This window comes from Aptenodytes patagonicus, chromosome 3, assembly GCF_965638725.1.
Source record: "Aptenodytes patagonicus chromosome 3, bAptPat1.pri.cur, whole genome shotgun sequence".
NCBI classification, from domain to species: Eukaryota; Metazoa; Chordata; class Aves; order Sphenisciformes; family Spheniscidae; genus Aptenodytes; species Aptenodytes patagonicus.
This window is the reverse complement of record NC_134951.1, coordinates 86,879,721-86,896,706: the sequence shown is the minus strand read 5'-3', so window position 1 is coordinate 86,896,706 and position 16,986 is coordinate 86,879,721. Positions and strand designations below refer to the sequence as shown.

The 16,986-nt window shown below is 43.5% G+C and overlaps 1 protein-coding gene across 2 annotated transcripts in view; it reads left to right on the top strand.

Annotated features, from left to right (window-relative positions):
• Nucleotides 1-3,955: 3,955 nt before the first annotated feature.
• The window catches only part of TARBP1 (tRNA guanosine 2 -O-methyltransferase TARBP1), a 41,148-nt gene continuing 28,117 nt past the window's right edge, over nt 3,956-16,986 (top strand). For both annotated transcript variants that reach the window (XM_076334135.1, XM_076334136.1), the window contains exons 1-10: nt 3,956-4,814; nt 4,899-4,996; nt 5,871-5,940; nt 6,792-6,940; nt 8,058-8,110; nt 9,952-10,049; nt 11,315-11,450; nt 12,505-12,601; nt 13,465-13,554; nt 15,862-16,000. In XM_076334135.1, coding sequence (XP_076190250.1) covers nt 3,956-4,814; nt 4,899-4,996; nt 5,871-5,940; nt 6,792-6,940; nt 8,058-8,110; nt 9,952-10,049; nt 11,315-11,450; nt 12,505-12,601; nt 13,465-13,554; nt 15,862-16,000 — 1,789 coding nt within the window. The remainder of the gene's footprint in view (nt 4,815-4,898; nt 4,997-5,870; nt 5,941-6,791; nt 6,941-8,057; nt 8,111-9,951; nt 10,050-11,314; nt 11,451-12,504; nt 12,602-13,464; nt 13,555-15,861; nt 16,001-16,986) is intronic.

Below are 16,986 nucleotides of genomic sequence, written 5' to 3'. Positions count from 1 at the left end.
TAGAAGATACACATATGTCTGTGCTTGGGTATGAACCTTCACCATAGTACCTGGTCCCCTTTTCCCATGTATGCTCCTCGCTGCAAGTGCTGTCTTGGAGTGAGATACGTGTAAAAGCCATGTGCGCTGCTGGGTTTTTGCACAACAATCACCGAGGAAATCTAGAAGAGGATGTGAATATACCTAACTATCTGGTAAAGTTTATTGTACGGAGCACATCTATGCTTTTCATTTCATTCTCCCATTTTATTGTGGGATAGGGATGTGGTGGGAAATTTTCTGCAGGAGTCTTTTCCAGAAATCTCCCATCTACTTCTCCTGCACGCAGTGGGAGAGGAGAGGAAAGGCTGTGTTATGTACCTGGTCCCACTAGAGATCTTACACTATACAGACATGCTCCTAGGGACTCCAGCAAGGAAAGAAAATCACGCTGCAGGGTCAGCTAAGCCCTCCTCCTTATAAACTGTGCAGAATTGCCTGTCAATGCGCAGGTGGCAGTACGGGACTGTAACAGTTTTCGTAAGAAGAAAGGTATTTTGTGTGATCCAAAACCACCATCGACACGAAACTTTTTTAAAGACATGTATTTGGCCTGGGCTCTAATAACCTAACGTGGTGGTTCAGCTCAGCGGTGGCTTTATGGCAACGGCATAACACATGCTTCCAAAATTGTAAGTGGGGATTTCCAAGACTTATAACTAATTGTCTGTAGTTTATACTGTAGTTTTGTCCATGATCCTTTTCCAATACAACCGACCGCTGGAATGATCATCCACGGATTGTTCCTAGTACAGAATTGCCTGATTGCGTGAGCACAGGGGAAAACATTTACATCGGAACAAGTATACATTTGTCTAAAAGAGTATGCAGTTAACTAAGGCACTGATTTTTTAACTAGGGGTGTGAGGAAGGAACCTCAGTCCTCTTGTATTGCTAAATTGGTGTAGCATTACGGGTCCTGACGAAAACCAACAAACCATTATTGTTACGTATCTGAGTTGTAAAATCAGCCCCAACTTGGTCAGCTAGTTATCATGCGCTGGAAATCCAAATCAACAGCAAAGGTGCTATTACAAAGTTCAGATAAGAATCAACAATAATACGTGTTTCTCACCTCTGTCCTGCCTCCCATAGGCTCAGTAATAGTATTAAATGGCACAGAGAGATTCTGGTTAAGGGAGGGGAGTCTGTAGCAAGCCCTACATCTGTCACAGAGAGTTGGGAAGTATTTCATGGCCTATAGATAGTAGTGGCTTGCGAAGAGGACATGTCCAGACTGGCCATTTATTTCAGGGTTGGTTTTGACGTTTCAGGCAATTCCTCTTAGTCTTAGGTTTCTAAAACAGATTAATCTGATTGAGGGAGAATATCTCATATGGCAGAAATAAATAAAGCAGCTGCAGGCCGTCCTCTCTGAAAAAAACCCAAGCTATTTCAACCTTTGATCTAGCCCATATGCTGAGGTCGGAGGGGACCTGGATAGCTCGGGGAACACAGAATATCTTCTAAATAGGAGTGCAGAGTATACGAGAGATCGGCAGGTGTGGGATGTTCCGAGCGCTGAGGCTGGTGCAGTAAGCCTAGGCTGAAAGGGCTTTGGGATCCTAGAGGTGGCTGCAGCTGGCAGGCTGGGGGCCTGCGAGCAGGGCTGGCTTGGGAAGAAGGCAGGAAAGGGTTGGGATAAACTTGGGAAGTGGAGAAAACAGAACGGGACGTGGTCTTGGGTGAGGTAGGGGTATGCTTTGGAAGTGCAGAGCTGGAAAGCACAAATTTAGAGTCCTAGCATAAGGACACTTAACGAGTACGGCGCGAGGGTGTGCATGCTGTGGCTCTTGCCATCTGAAAATTACAAAATGCTGCTTCTTGCTCCTTTCCCCTCTCTTAACTCCATATCCACCTTTCTGGGTTTTTTTGGTTGTTGTTTAACTTTCTGCATCACGTTCCGCTCAGAAGCTCCCCAGCCTAACCTCCCGTGGCCTTAATTTCTCACTCACTTCTTTTTGTCTGGTAAGACGATCTGCAGTGAAACAGTTCAAATTTAAATGCTGATGTTTAACTTGGTGTCATAAGACTTTAGATTTGATGCCCCACTGTGATAAATAAAGGCAAGGCAGAATTCAGACAATAACGGAGAAACGGCACAGCACCTGGTATTTTATTCCGTTTTGGTTACTACTTGTTGCGCAGACCTTTAACGCTTCATTTAGTTAAGTCTTACAGGTGCCTGGAAGGGAAGAGTAAGATTGTAATAAAGAAGGGATACCCCGCTTGGCACTTTTTCAAGCCTGATAAAAGAAACACCCACAATTCATCAGACTGCATGCTGTAAGTAAGAAATGGAAGAATTACTAAGACATCAGCGCAAACGGAAAAGCAAACAAAATGTATTATGGCATGAAAGATATTTCAACTGTAAGCATCCTATTTACTTACACTGTACTCATTCCTCCTCTGAAAAATGTTTTTCTGCATGCGAAACGAAGAACTAGGTTTTATTTACATTTAAGTAAATGTATCCGTTTGAACTGTTTTCTTGAGCTTTTTCTAGAATCTGTATTTTATAACTGAATACATGCAGAGCAGTGAGGCATACGGAAACCGTGTCAGCTAGCAGGTTTAAAATAATTCCTTTCCACCTTCTTTTTCTAGGAAATATTGCATATATAGTCACACTACAGGTCCACTTCTAATAAGAAGCTTCAGCCATTTTGCAATCGGTAGACTCTCAAAGATAACAAATTCCTAATAAAGTCTGGGGAAAATGGATAGCCGGGAAAAGGAGAGACTGTACTCATGTGATTCGGAGAGAGTGATCAAGCGGGAGCTCACACTGAAAACTTTCAAGTCTTTCTTCTTCGTTAGAGGCCTAAGCAACTACGGCGTGGCCAAGGTGACTCCCACACCCACTGGAAACCACGCTGGACCCCTGCTGCTGCCCTCCATTGCTTTCGCGGCAACAGAAGGTTCCAGGCTTGCCCTTACCTGTGACCGTGTCTTCTAGGAGAGTGGTTTGCCACCATTTTTGACGTGCCGATCTCTAATTTTTTTCCAAGGGAACTGTAATCTTGTACAGTGAATTTACACTTACTGGGAATCAGGTTGCTTTTCTTGGTTACGCTTTGGCTGCACCAGTACATTAAACCGCTTGGGAGCTGTCCTCCGGCCCCAGTGCCAGCGGCCTGGACCCTCGTAACAAGCCAACGGCACGGAGCCAGCGCCCAGGACGGCCTCTGGCCTCCTTCCGAAAGAGACGCGGGGCACTCGGGTAGACTTCCGGGGTGCCGTGACGACGGCGTCGACTGGTTTCAACAGCTTACATCGGCATAAACGGATAACAACAAGCCCGACAGCTGGAAAAACTGAGCATTTGGTGTATTACTGCTGCTTGATCTCGTGCTGCAATGCGCACGAGGCGTAAAGAGGGTTTCTTAAGACACACAGTGAAGGAACTTCACCCCCTCAACCATGGCGCCCACACCCAAGACGCCTCTGTCCGGCCTTCCCGCGCTCGGCCCGTGAGAGCACACACGGGGATCAGGCTTTGCTTTGCAAAGACAACTGGAAACAGGCACACGGCCGCGCACAGCCGCGCACGTGCAGGCCTGCGGGGGTACACGGCACCCCGCCACCCCACAAACCACAGCTTTCCAGGCGCTTTCTCCCCAGCCCCTGCACGACAGCCACCAGGCTCGCGCGACTCCTACCACCCGCCCGCCCGCCCGCGGGTCCTGCCCCTCGCGCGCCCCAGCGGGCGGCGGCGCCGGGCGCGAGCTGCCCGCCTCGCCTCTCGCCTCCCGCCTCCCGCCGCCGCCCCTCAGCGCCGCGAAGGCGGCCGGGCGCCGCCGTTGGCCGCGCGCGGGCCGGCCGGGCCCCGCCCGCCCCCGCCCGCGCAGGCGCGGCGCTCCCCCTCCCCTCCCCTCCCCTCCCCTCCCCTGCCGTCCCGTCCCCCCGCAGGATGGAGGTGGTGCTGGCCGACGCGCTGCTGGCCCGCTGCGGGGACCCCTGCGCGCTGCTGCGGGCCGTCTGCGCGCCGCTCTCCGCCGAGCGGGCGGAGGCGCTGCGCCTCCTGCTCCAGCGCCTGGCGGCGGGGGGCCTGCCGCCGCCGCCGGGCGAGGCCGAGGCGCTGCGGCGGGCCGCCTGGGAGGTGGCGCTGGAGCGGTGCCGGCCGCTGCTGCGCGGCGGGGAGGGGGCGGCGGCGGCGGCGGCGGGGGGCTGCGGGGAGCGGCTGCGGCTGGCGCGGGCGGCGCGGGGGGCGCTGCGGCACTGCGTGCAGCTGTGCGGGGCGCCGCTGGCGGCGCGGCTGGCCCGCGACGCCCTGGCGGAGCTGGCGGCGGGCGGCGGGGCGGGCGCGGAGGCGGCGGTGGAGGCGCTGGCGGCGGCGGCGCCGCGGCTGGAGGAGCCGGCGCTGGTGGCGCGGTGCGTGGCGGCGGCGCTGGCGCTGGTGCGGGAGGAGGGCGAGGGCGAGGCGGCGGCGGCGCTGGTGGCCGGGCGGCTGCTGCCGGCGCTGGGCGGCAACGGGGCGGCCCTGCGGCGCGTCTGGGAGGGGCTGCTGGGCGCCGGCGGGCCGCCGCGGGCTGGGCGGGCGCTGCTGGCGCTGAGCGCCCTGGCCGACGCGTTGCTGCCGCGGGGCCCGCCGGGGTCGGGGCCGGGGCCGGACGCCCGGCTGTGCCCGCGGTTCTGGCGGGTGGTGCAGGAGGGTCTGACCGAGCGGGACGGGCTGAGCCGGAAGCGGGCCCGCTACCTGCTGAAGCGAGCCCTGGACCTCAGCGGCGGCCAGCGCGCCGAGCTGCGCTGCCCCACGGACGGCGGAGACGGTACGGCGGGGCGGGGGGCGGGAGCGGGGAGCGCGGCGGGGCCCGGGCTGAACGGCGGGGAGAAACTTGCTCTTTCTTTGTTAGAATCGAGTCTGTTTTGGTGGTCTGCTGAGAAGAATGAGAAACTGATGCTGTTTTGGGAAACTTACATTTTGGTAATGGAAACTTTGGAAGGAAACCAGGTAGGAGCACCGTAAAATCTGCGCCTGTCGTAGTTTATACGTGGTACGTTACTTCTGGCACACGTACTGCAAATACTTCTGTTGGGTAGAGCATTTCCAGTGTCGGTGGGTGAGGGTATCTACGTAGGCATTAGCAGGAATGTTTTTATTTCGAATGCTGAATGTTTAAAACACAGCGTGTGTAATTCCTTTGGAATAAATCCAGACCTCTCCTCTGTCTTTGGAATAATTCTGGTTAAAGCAGTGGGTTGAACTAAGAAAGAGAACCCTGGATTGCGGCTTATTGCGAGGCCACGGGTAACCTCTTTCTTAGTGAAAATCGGGCTATTGCAACTTACTAACCTCTTTTCAGTAGAGGGGTCTGTATCTGTATAGTAAAGCGCTTGTGGCCTTGGATGAAAACTACCGAGTTTGACTCGGTGTCCAGGCTCCTTGGCAGAAAGACTCCTGTTGACTTGAGGCTTCCATAATTGTGTGGTATTGTGTTAACTATCAGTTGTGTGACCACCTCTTTGTAGTTATTTTATTTTATTGCTACGTAATTGTCCTGTAACTGGGGGAAATAGTATTTACCGGAGTGTTCAATTTTAGAGATTTGTGCTGTTTTGTTATACTTTTGATGAATAGAATGGTTGGTTATGAGAAAGTATTGTTCTTATGATACAGTAGCACAGAAGTATCAGTTTTTCTTCAGCGCTAACCTGCCATTGAGTGTTGCGTACCAAGTGCCCGGATCAGCTGCACAGGCGTTGAGGTTTATTTAAATGCCGTTATATTGTCAATTACTGTAGTAATGCTTGCCCATGACTAAGTGCCAGTTCTTAGGTTTGAGATGTAATATAAGTAGTCAGTTTATATCTGGTTTGCATTTCAGATCCATGTCATAAAGCCAGTATTACCAAAACTAAACAGTCTGTATGAGCATGCTGTATCAGGGGAAAAAGGTAAGACGTAACTCTTCTGAAACATCTCCTAAATATTAGGCAGTTAAGTCACACTTTTTTCTTTACTGTTTTAGTAGCAGCTTTTTGTTATGTTTTGTTTCTCAGATTAGCTGTTTTCTGGGTGGCTGTTCCGGTTTTTGTGGGTCTGCTATATGCATGGGTTGCTTGGCAAGTGTGCACAGGTAGTGCCGCTCTGCTCTGAGGTGCAACAAGGAGAAATCCTAGCATATGCTTATTGCTTACTATGTTATCATGAAGTATTTTTTCTGTCAGCAAGCCCAGCTAAATGGTCCTTTTTCACTGTGTTTTGCTTTACTTAAGCTAATGTGAAAATAAAACAAAGCCAGAGATTCTTCGGGTGAGTCAGATGGGCCAAGTTACCTGCACAACTCCCTCACTGCAAGTGGGGAGGGAAGAAATAAAATGAGTGCTGAGACAGCATGGTGAAGGATGTAATATCATCTCTTGTAGGGCAAAACAGAACACATCTAATTAGGTAGTGCAAGATGTTAGAAGTGAAAGTTCTAAAGTGGGAAAACTGTTAGTGTGAAAGTGTTGCAGGTGAATACAATGTTGAGTTGCAGGAAGAAGGACATGGTTTTTGCATTTGTTAGTCATTTTGATTTGTAACTACTAAAATTTACAGGATAAGTTTTGAAAGCCATGTTAATAAGTATTTTTTTTTGTATTGGAGATTTAGCAGGGTACTTTTTTAAATCTAATAGCTATAATCATCTTTTTGAAATGTCCTGTGAGTTGACTATGATGTTGCCTAGAATGTCTGTAAGTTGTGTGTTAGTTTGTTAACTGTCACTTCTGTGTCAGTTCAGAAGAATTTGCTTTTGTGACAGGTTGTTGGTTGTTTCACCCATCGTGGCACATGTGCATCTATAAACGAATGTTTGAGAGTGAGAATAAAACGTTGACGAAGGAAGGCATTCTTCATTTTCTGGAGCTTTATGAAACAAAGCCTCTTCCAAATTCACTTGGTTTTTCAGAGGTGAGAGTGTTGCTGTTATTTGCCAGAAGTAATATATCTTAAGACTAATTGCCTCAGTGGTGTTGGAATTAGACATGTTCTGTAGAAATACCATCTTACGTAGCTGTGCAAGTGATAGCAGTATTTGTAAGTGGTGTTAAATATATAATTACTTGAAAAATGGCCTGGCTAGAGGGAATGCATTTTTGAGTGCAGTCATTCATTCCTTTATTTCAAACTAATGCTCTCTAATTGAAGTTGGCTCCCAGTTTATTGAAATTTGTTACCAGAAGTGAAATTCTCAGAGGGGTGATTGATGCTTCAGATTTTCAGAGCCCCCTGAACCTTTTCAAAATTATTAATTAATATTAATTGGTTGAACAGAATCTTGGATAAACCTGGTCAACAGACTTCAAGTCTGTGCATAGTATCTCCTACTCAAGGATGGATTTTGAAGATCCATTGCTAGATAACCCTGTGAGGAGGTGAATGTCTCTGTAGTATAATCAGTATATTACTGTATCCCATTAAAAGCCACACTTTAAAATATTGCATATGTGGGAAGAAATATTGTAAGTTCAAAGTTCTTTCGTTTTTTTAATTACTAATATCGTTTGTAGGTTGACTCCCCAGCCAGGCTACACCTTAGGAAGGAATGATCCGTATTATACTATTATTTCTTCTTTCTCTCCTTCGTAGAAGGAGCGTTGCCCTCAGAGGTTAACATCTCTGATTTATAAAATCAAGTCAGCCTCTTGATGACTAACTTGAAATCCAGTCAACCTTCAAACACTCCCTAAATCTTGCTACTTGTGTTGGCCCCTAGTCTTTCTTTTATTTCATGTTTAAATATCTCTTCTCAATCCGTTTCCCAAAAAGATTTCTTACTTGCCTGCACCTTTCACAATGCTCTGTGAAACGTACCTAGTGAAAAAATTGCTTTGCTTGTTTATTCTCCTGCTCCCCCTTCTCTTTAGTTTCCTCCTCTTTTTTTCTCCTACTAGTTACTACTAGCAAGAGTGTTCTCTGATTTCTGACTCTGTCCTTTTAAAGTCTGGTGAGATAAATCTAGTTAGCCTCTATGTAACAGTGCCTTGCAAGTGTACGTTTAGCCGTTGTTCTTGTTTCCTTTTATCAGTTTGTTATCGGACCGTTAATGGATGCCTTGTCAGAAAGTTCCCTCTATAGCAGGTAAGCCACTGATTTTAATTTTTTTTTATAAATATATTGATTATTGGAAAGTTATTCTAATAATACCGGCTTGAACATGTGGGTAAGGTCTTGGATAAAGGAAAACACATTAATGAACAAATGGTGTTGCTAAACTTCCTGACAGGTGAAGAGTTTTTCAGGAAAGGTGGGTGGCTGTGAATAAGATGAAGTAGGTTCAATTTTATCCTAGTAATATCAACATAGGGATGCCTCAAGGTCCTATTTTACACCTGGCATTGAAATATTAATTTGGAAATGAAGTGAGATATGATAAATGAATAACTTGAGAAGATAAAAAGACGACTTTGCTATTTTCTTGCCATAAAGAAAAAGAAGGGACTGCTCTAATTGTTGCCAATTTATAACTGATAAAGTGTTTTTTCAACAGTGCCTGATTATCTTTTGGGAAATGAATACTTTTTCACAGGAGACTATTTGAGGTTGACAGATGACGGTGGCCTCTCTTGGTGTAAATACATAAAGAACAGATAAAAGCTTGAGGCATTGCAAGTTGCTACACATTCAGTGTGCTGATGGCATTCAGTCCTTTGTGCTAGTTGCATGGAGAGTACTGAGGATGGGGAATGAAGTGCTGAATTCACTTCATGCACTCAGCATTGTGCCAGATGCAGTGGCTTGGGTGATTCAGCAAGCAATCTGAAACTCAGTTCGGAATGATGTTGGAGGAGCCTTGACTGGCTGACCTTGTTAGGCAGCTAGAAAAGTTGACACTGTCTATTCATGCCCTTTTTTTTGGGAAAAAAAAAGTGACTGTTGCTTATTAAACCGGTGATTAGTTTGGATTGGGTGATTCTGGATGAAGTGTAGTCAAAATAGGTTGTTTCATCTAAACACGACAGGACAAATGTGACCTCTTTGGGCTCTCGCAGCAGTTAGGCGTTTCTCATCTCAATTAGCTGGCTGCGGTATGCTTTCCATGGGCATACGCTGATGGGAAGTCAGAAGTTGAAGCAAGTGCTGAGTGTTCCGGTGTGTATGTTAGAGCTGTGTTGGATCGATGCTTCATAATCTTCTCTCTTAGCTTCTGTATTTCTGGTGAAAGTGTTGGAATGTGTAGAGGAGGGTGCATGTTTGAGTATACCAAGAATATGCAGAGTTGTTATGGTTAACGTCAGGCTGTATGAGAGAACTATAAAATCTCATGACTGTCTGATGTTAATCCTCGATAGCCAGGATCCTGAGACTCCTGGTAGGACACAGGTTGTCTCTGTTGGTCTCATGGAGTGTTTCTTGCGTCTTTACTTAAAACCTTCTGTGCTAGCTGGTGGTTTTGTTTATACTGACTTTATAGTCTTGCTCCCTAGCACACTTGTGTAGGTAATTTGTCTGCGCTGTTCTCCAGATCAGACTGGTCACATCCTTGCTGCGTACCACTGGTGCTGTCCCGTGGGCCTTGGCAACCTGCTCCCGGAGGCCCGTGTCGTTCTCTGGGTGCGGGCATGGGGTTGAACTGACAGTGCCGTTTCTTACTGTGGCCTGAACATAAGATGCTCTCAGGCCTCAGTAACTTGACTTGAGGCTGCGCTTGAACGCCGGAGTGTGCTGCCACCATGTCCTTGTAGGTGGCCAGGGAGAGGCACGCTGTTGTGACTGTCCCCATCCTCTGTGCGTTTGCTGGGTGCTGCTGGAATACTGGGATAAGCGGAGGACACAAGCTGATGCACTCCATCTCTGTGGCCTGTTGGAGCAGTCTCTGCAGTGAAGTAACCACTGAACTGCACTTTGTTTTTGTTTAGGGGCAATCCTACTTGTAGCTGTTAACATGCCAGTTGTGTATTTGATGTTTTAAAACCCAACAGGACATCAGGTCAGTTAATGGGAGCCTGTCCTCCTTTGGGAATGAGGCTACAGAAGTTTTTGGCTACTTATCTCATGCTTCTTCCAGAGGAACAAAAAGGTATGTTACAATTTCACCTTTATCTTTTTTTTAAATAAAGAAACCAAATAAAAACTATGGACCCATTTTCTGTATTTCATGTAAACATTTACTGCTATTTTTCTACATTACTTGAGAGAAAAAAGGAGTAGTTCTTGTGGCAGTGGAGTTTCCAGAGAAGAGAGAGGTCTCCACAGGCTTTGAGGGATGCTGCAGTATTAAGCTACGAAATTGTTTTAGGGACAAACTGAAGCAGACTTACTTTTTTTGTTAAAAAAACCAAACAAACTCCGAAGTTCTGAAGGTGAACAGTATTTGCGGATTCTTTTTTCTTTATTTGTCAGTGTAGATAATACTGTGCTGAGCAAAATCTTTAGAACTATCCTGTTTGTTTGTTTGTTTGTTTTGGGGGTCTTGGTGTGGGTTTTTTGGTTTGGGTTTGTTTGTGGTTTTGGGGGGGGTTGTTTGTTTTTTGTTTTGTTTTTTTTTTTGTCACAACCTGTGTAGTTAGGCATTCAAAAGAGCCAGTCCAAGCCTGAAGTTGAGTAAGGATTCTTTTATTGTGAGGTTGGACGGAGGAAGATTTCTGAGATTGTTCCAAATTTTGGTGTTAGTGTAGGCTGAAAAGAAGGAGCAACCTTTGACAGACCAGAATTTAATAGCTGGTCTAATTGGATTAAATGAGGGTAGAACCAGCTCTGTTCAGTATCCTGCATCTACAGGTACATATTCTGGTAGGAAACACCTTACATGTTTGTAATGCCGTAGATGCCCTTTTTCTCTGCCCTGTCCCAAGGCATATATTTTATCACGAAAAAAAGGGTCTGTGATTAGCAACCCTGAAGACTGGGTGACCTGCTTCTACAGATGGTAGCTGTGGTGTCTTGTTGAGGCTTGCTTTGGCCATGCCAGCATCGATTAAACTGGTTGAGTCGCCATGTACTTTGGTCTGCTGTCACACGGACTGAGTAGCAGCTTAAAAAAGGCATTGTCTAGTACTTGAAACAATCAGAGTTAAAATTCCATTACTGAATATGGTGATTGGGACAGATCACCAAAGCCAAAATTTGGTTTATTTCTGGTTATATCCTTGTCATATTACCTTACTGACAGACTTCTTTGGAACGTTCTCTTTTCATTGAAATAATGAGGAAATTATTCTGTTGTCTTTCATTTAATTTTCAGAAATGATCATAACACTTTCCTGTTGGGGTCAGTGTTGTTTAAATGCATTGGAGAGCAAGAAATCACTCTGGATTGTTTGTTTTGTTTACTTCTATTTTAAGGTAGTTTCCTGTTAAAATTTATTCAGAAGATGACCAGTAGGCATTGGTGTGCTGTACCCGTTTTATTTCTTTCTATGGCTCTGGCATATATCCCTGCGTGTAAAGTACTGGGCACTGAAGGACTTCATGCTTTAAGGTAAAATGTACACTGTATTGTGTTCTTACAGACTTCTTGTAAAGAAATGTGCTGAACGTCTGGAGAGCCAGGATTTAATTCATGTTTGTTACTTCTGGGAGAATGTGATGTCTGTGCATGGGAGTGGAAGGTTCCGTCTCCTTTATGTCTAATTCACAGAGGAAAGCAATTTAAGAACCAATGTATTTATATCTCTGTGTGACTTAAAAAATGAGTGTTTTGCATTTCAGTCCTTTGTCATCACTTCTTTTTGGCATCATTTTCCCCTGGTCTTCCATACTTCCTAACTGGATATATATCAAACTTCTTCCTTTTCTTCTAATTACATTAAAACCTTGTTTAATGGCAGTTGAGGCTATATTAGGGGACAGCCCACAAAATTGAAAACTGAAGGACTTATAAATAAAAGGCTAGGTAAAAGTTCTTGGCATGCGTGTTGTCCTTAATCACACTGATGTTTCCCAAGTATCTGCTTTCACTTCCTAGAGCCACTAAAAACCAGCAATTATTCCGGTTTAATCGAATTCGAGCTTTGAAATAAAATCTTACTGGTGGTTGAAAGAATATTGTATAAAAGAAATTTACCAAAAAAAAAGGCAAAAAAAAGTCAGACACACCTCTGCTGATAAAAGAGCATTGAAGGTTTCTTTCAGTTTTGTGCTAGAGTGAGAATTTGATGGCAAACATACTTTATTTCTATATTTGTTACAGAGGGAAATGCAAATATTAAATTATCAGTTTGAACTAATGTGATCATGGGGATTGTTCCTTTAGTTTTGGTTTTGTTTTGCTCCCCCCCCCCCATGCTTTTTTATCTTGTCAGGTATATGCTTATCCAAGTTGTAATAATCCGTTTTTGAAAGTACATATAGCAGTAGTCTTGGTTCCGGATTGTATGCTGGCTGATCAGGCAGTGATTGTGTTATACTTAGTAGAATATGTTTGTTAAATACAATCTAATATACTGAAAATGGTTAATAATTAGCAAATACATGAAAATGTTTAAACTTTCTAAGTGTGCGTTTTCTGCAGCGCATATTTTTCCTCTTTGCAGAGATGTCCTCCAGTGTACTATGATTACACATCAGATTTTGTTGCGTGGAGCTGCTCAGTGCTATCTTCTTCAAACAGCTATGCATTTGACAGATGTGGTGAGGGGTATTTTGGTTTGTTGGTTTTTTTTTCCGGTGTAATAGAAATACACTAACACTTTACAGGGTAAACAATATTCAGAAAATTGCTAAATACAACATGGAACAACTGATTTTGCTGGATTTGTGATTTTTTTTTTTAGTGACTAAAAAAATTGTGATATGTAAGTATGGGTATGCTTCTGTTAACTTCTGGTTTTCATAAGATGTATTTTTTCATTACTCTTTATTAGTTGATGTTTTCTTCTAGGGTTTTCACGCAATAGTTTTGGAATAGTATCCTATTATGATATCCACTGTATAAACTCAGGTTTTAACAGATAGAAACTAAATGGAATTTTCTGAAATACCTAAGAGAATAAAGTATTCATAATACCAGAATGCTGAAACTACCATTAATGTTGAAATAGCAAGACCTTAATTACTCAGTAGTCAAAGTATTCATGTTTTGGTTGTCTTATAACATGCTTGCTTTCTAGATAAGTAGACTGTCTTCCATGTTGTGTTATGGCTATGAACTTGTCTGAGCAGAATTTCCTTTAGGAAATACAGAAATAGTACTTATCAGTGACTGTTACTCATGTACATTCATTTAAAAGGTGTCATTAGTGAATAGCCCTATTCTTCTAGTCATTCGTTAACTTTCAGATAGATTTTAATACTTGGGAAAATTACATTGTGTTCCTTGGTAAAGATAAGTTGGTCCCACAGAGGCAAAAATGAGTCTGTGTCATGGAAAGGAAAAAGTCAGTTTATTTTTCTGAAACTTTTGTCAGATGACAGCAAACTTCTTGAGTCGTTATATAGATGCTATCTGTTGTATATTACGTTGGCAACAATTGTGTCTCGATTAATTTCTTCAGGAGAAAGTGTCCCTCCCAGAAGTTGCAAACTTTCTTCTGTCCCTTAGACCAGAGGAATCCCTAAGGAGAGATACTATGTTATGGATGGAGGTGAGAAGTGAAGCTGGTTTTATGTTCATGAAACATTTTTTGATACCTATACAGATGCATGATTTATTATTGCTAATTTAATGTTTAAATAGTTAGCTACTTTTGCATTCGTACATTCTGGAATTTCTGGATGTGGAGTCCTGATGGATTTATGTTTCACTTGAAAGCTATGATTATTATTTTTTTTTAAATGCTATAGAGGTGTTAATGTTAACCCTAAACAAATTATTCAGCAGATTCAAAGTGGAAGAATTCTGAGGTCGTTGAAGGGAAGGTAAAGTGGGTGGGGAGAAAAATATGACTCTTTCTTTCTTCATGCAGAAATTCTCAATTCTGCAGAAGAAAAAGCTCTTTCTTGAGGCAGAGGTTTTTCTGAATTCCTTCAGAGCTTGCATGCCCCAGTTCATTGTGTTTCCTAGAGTTCATCTCGGTATTGCAGCTGTTGGGCGTAACCATATTGAAATGCAAATTAGAATCAGGTCTCACTCAGACTTTTGGTCCCTGAATACTGGTTCTTTAAGAGACTTCTGTTTGTTCGTCACAGTCCTAGTCTTCTGCATCCTTTGCCAAGATTGTAGGAACTAAAATCGCTATTGGTAAGCCTGTAGCAGTATCTGTAATCTCTCCCATCAGGGATCCATGCTCACTCCTCTGCATGGTTGGTAATTTCATGGAGAGAGTGCGAAGCAGGACATCTTATGGAATCCACAGAGCCATGACTTGGGCTTCTCTCTCTCTACTTTTATTAAGGATACCAGGTGGATGTAATATCCTCAGCTGAAGCTGCTCTTGCTCATCGGATTCTACAGACAGTTATTTCTGTATATCATGTATTTTCTTTTTGGCTACTTCCTTCTCACTTCCCCTCAACTCTCTGTTGTAAAATTTCATTTGATGGAAAAGAACACTATTTTCTAAGTTTGTTCTATCTTTAGAGGAATAATCTGCTAGTATGGTGCATGTTTCACCTTTCTCTTAGTCCTGAAATTACTGTCTGAGGTAATGTGGATCCTGAGACTTTCTGAATGGGCCAGTATATGGGCCATAAAAATTGTAGAAGAGCTGCCTCTGATTTGCATGTTGTTTGGTTGAACCCAGCATTGGCAGGAATAACAGGGTAATCTCGAAGGGAAAAGTGTGCCTACCATGTAGAATGAGACTGTAAATTTTAAATTTCCAGACGATATGTGTTTTATGTCTTTGCAAGGTGCAAAATGCTATGAAAAAGCCTCAAAGAAGAAATCATTATATATATATATATAGGATATACCAGAGCCAACTGAATACATAGCCATAACTTTGGTTAGTTGTACAGTAATATAATGTGTTGTGGTTTAACCCGGTAGGCAGCTAAACACCACACAGCCATTTGCTCACACCCACCCCCACCCCACCCCCCCTCCGAGTGGGATGGGGGAGAGAATCGGGGAAAAAAAAGTAAAATTTGTGGGTTGAGATAAAGAGAGTTTAATAGGACAGAAAAGGAAGGGAAAAATAATAATAATAATGATGATGATAAAAGAATATACAAAATAAGTGATGCACAATGCAATTGCTCACCACCTGCTGACTGATGCCCAGCCAGTCCCCGAGCAGCGGTCACCGTCCCCCGGCCAACTCCCCCCAGTTTATATACTGGGCATGACGTCATATGGTATGGAATATCCCTGTGGCCAGTTTGGGTCAGCTGTCCTGGCTGTGCCCCCTCCCAGCTTCTCGCTGGGAGGGCATGGGAAGCTGAAAAGTCCTTGACTGGTGTAAGCACTGCTTAGCAACAACTAAAACATTGGTGTGTTATCAACATTGTTCTCATCCTAAATCCAGACCACAGCACTGTACCAGCTACTCGGAAGAAAATTAACTCTATCCCGGCTGAAACCAGGACATAATGATAGATGATTTTTTGCATAATGTCCTCTTGTTCTGTATACTGTACGTTTCATCCTATTCTGTTGATTTTTGGCATAAAAGTTAAAAAAAAAAAATATGCGTGTCTCACTAGATAACACTTGGCTGTAGGAAGCCCTTTTGATGTAAGGGAAATTTTTCCAGTCTTGCTTATTTTTAAGGGCTGGGTTTTTTCTTATATTGGTACCAATAATCTTTTTTTAGGTGCTCTGAAGTACTCTCTGGAAGAACCTTTTGCTATATTAATTAGAGGGGAACAGTCTGCTAAGCCTCAAGGTAGCTCCAGTTAATACTTCTCACAGTGTGGATTTAACAGTGCTTTAATGAACTGTTATGTTGGTAATGTCAGTACAGCACTGGCAGTTATGGTTAAATAGTAACATACTGGTTTTAATTTAGCTTTGCAGTTGGTTACAAGTGAATGACAGATGCTTCGGAAAGTCGGTAACCTCTGATTTTGAACATCAAGAGACATCATCATTATGTCAATATGTACGCAGTCTTGTGGGAGAGTATCTTAAGACACCAGCGTCTGAAAGTAAGTTAAATGTTTATTAATATAAAAAGATTTTTTAAGATAATTTAAACAAAAAACTACAAAAATCCTTTGGATTTTAGAAGAGCTGTTTGTTTATTTATATTTTACCTATTCAAATTCTACCTAATTTGTGGTATTCACGATTCTTAAGTTTGAACTTTATTTTCTAATTCCAGTTTTCCTTCATAAAATGCAGTCCTGCAGTATTAATTGAAATTAAGCCTTCATATTCAATTTTAATGCTGCACTGATGCTTGTCCATTAGATTTCTTCTGTTACTTTTTTAGCGGTGCCTGAAAATACTGGACTATGGGGGCAGAGGGAAAGCACAAGGAATGTAAATAGATGCAGGTTCTGTAGCCTTTCTCAGCAGAGGTTTGTAAAATGACCGAGTACATGCGGAGAGAGGTGCCGTATAGTTACGCAGTTTGGCAGCTCATTACACACCTTCCTGCGTAGTGGTGTTCTTTTGATCTTGGACCGCTTGCAGCAGATGAGCTGCCACATGTTATAACCAAAGAAGGTTCTTTGTATGCTGTATCAACATGCAGATAAATTCTGAAGGGACTTCCTTGTTCACTGCCACATTTTAAATTATTATAACTTCAGTGCAGAATTTTCTTTCAGATATATTGAAAGGAATGGCAAATTGACTTTTTAAATACTTTAAATTTTGTGTGGCACTCGCTTATTTGCTACTTAAGCATGGCAATTGTAGCGAATTTCAGTTTTGAATTTTGACATTATAAAACTATATGAACACTTTTAAAATATTATACTTATAGGAGATATAAAAGCTAGGTCAGAATTTAGGAGATATAAAAACTAGGTCAGAATTTGCTAATGATAAATAGCTTCAGAAGCTTCCTGCGGCCTGGGAAACTTCACTTGATTGTCTTACGGTTAGAAAAGTTGTGAGCAAATTTTGTCTATTGATATTCTAAGGTAAATGCTTTGCTAAAAATTTTGGCAGATCTTCTCTCCTT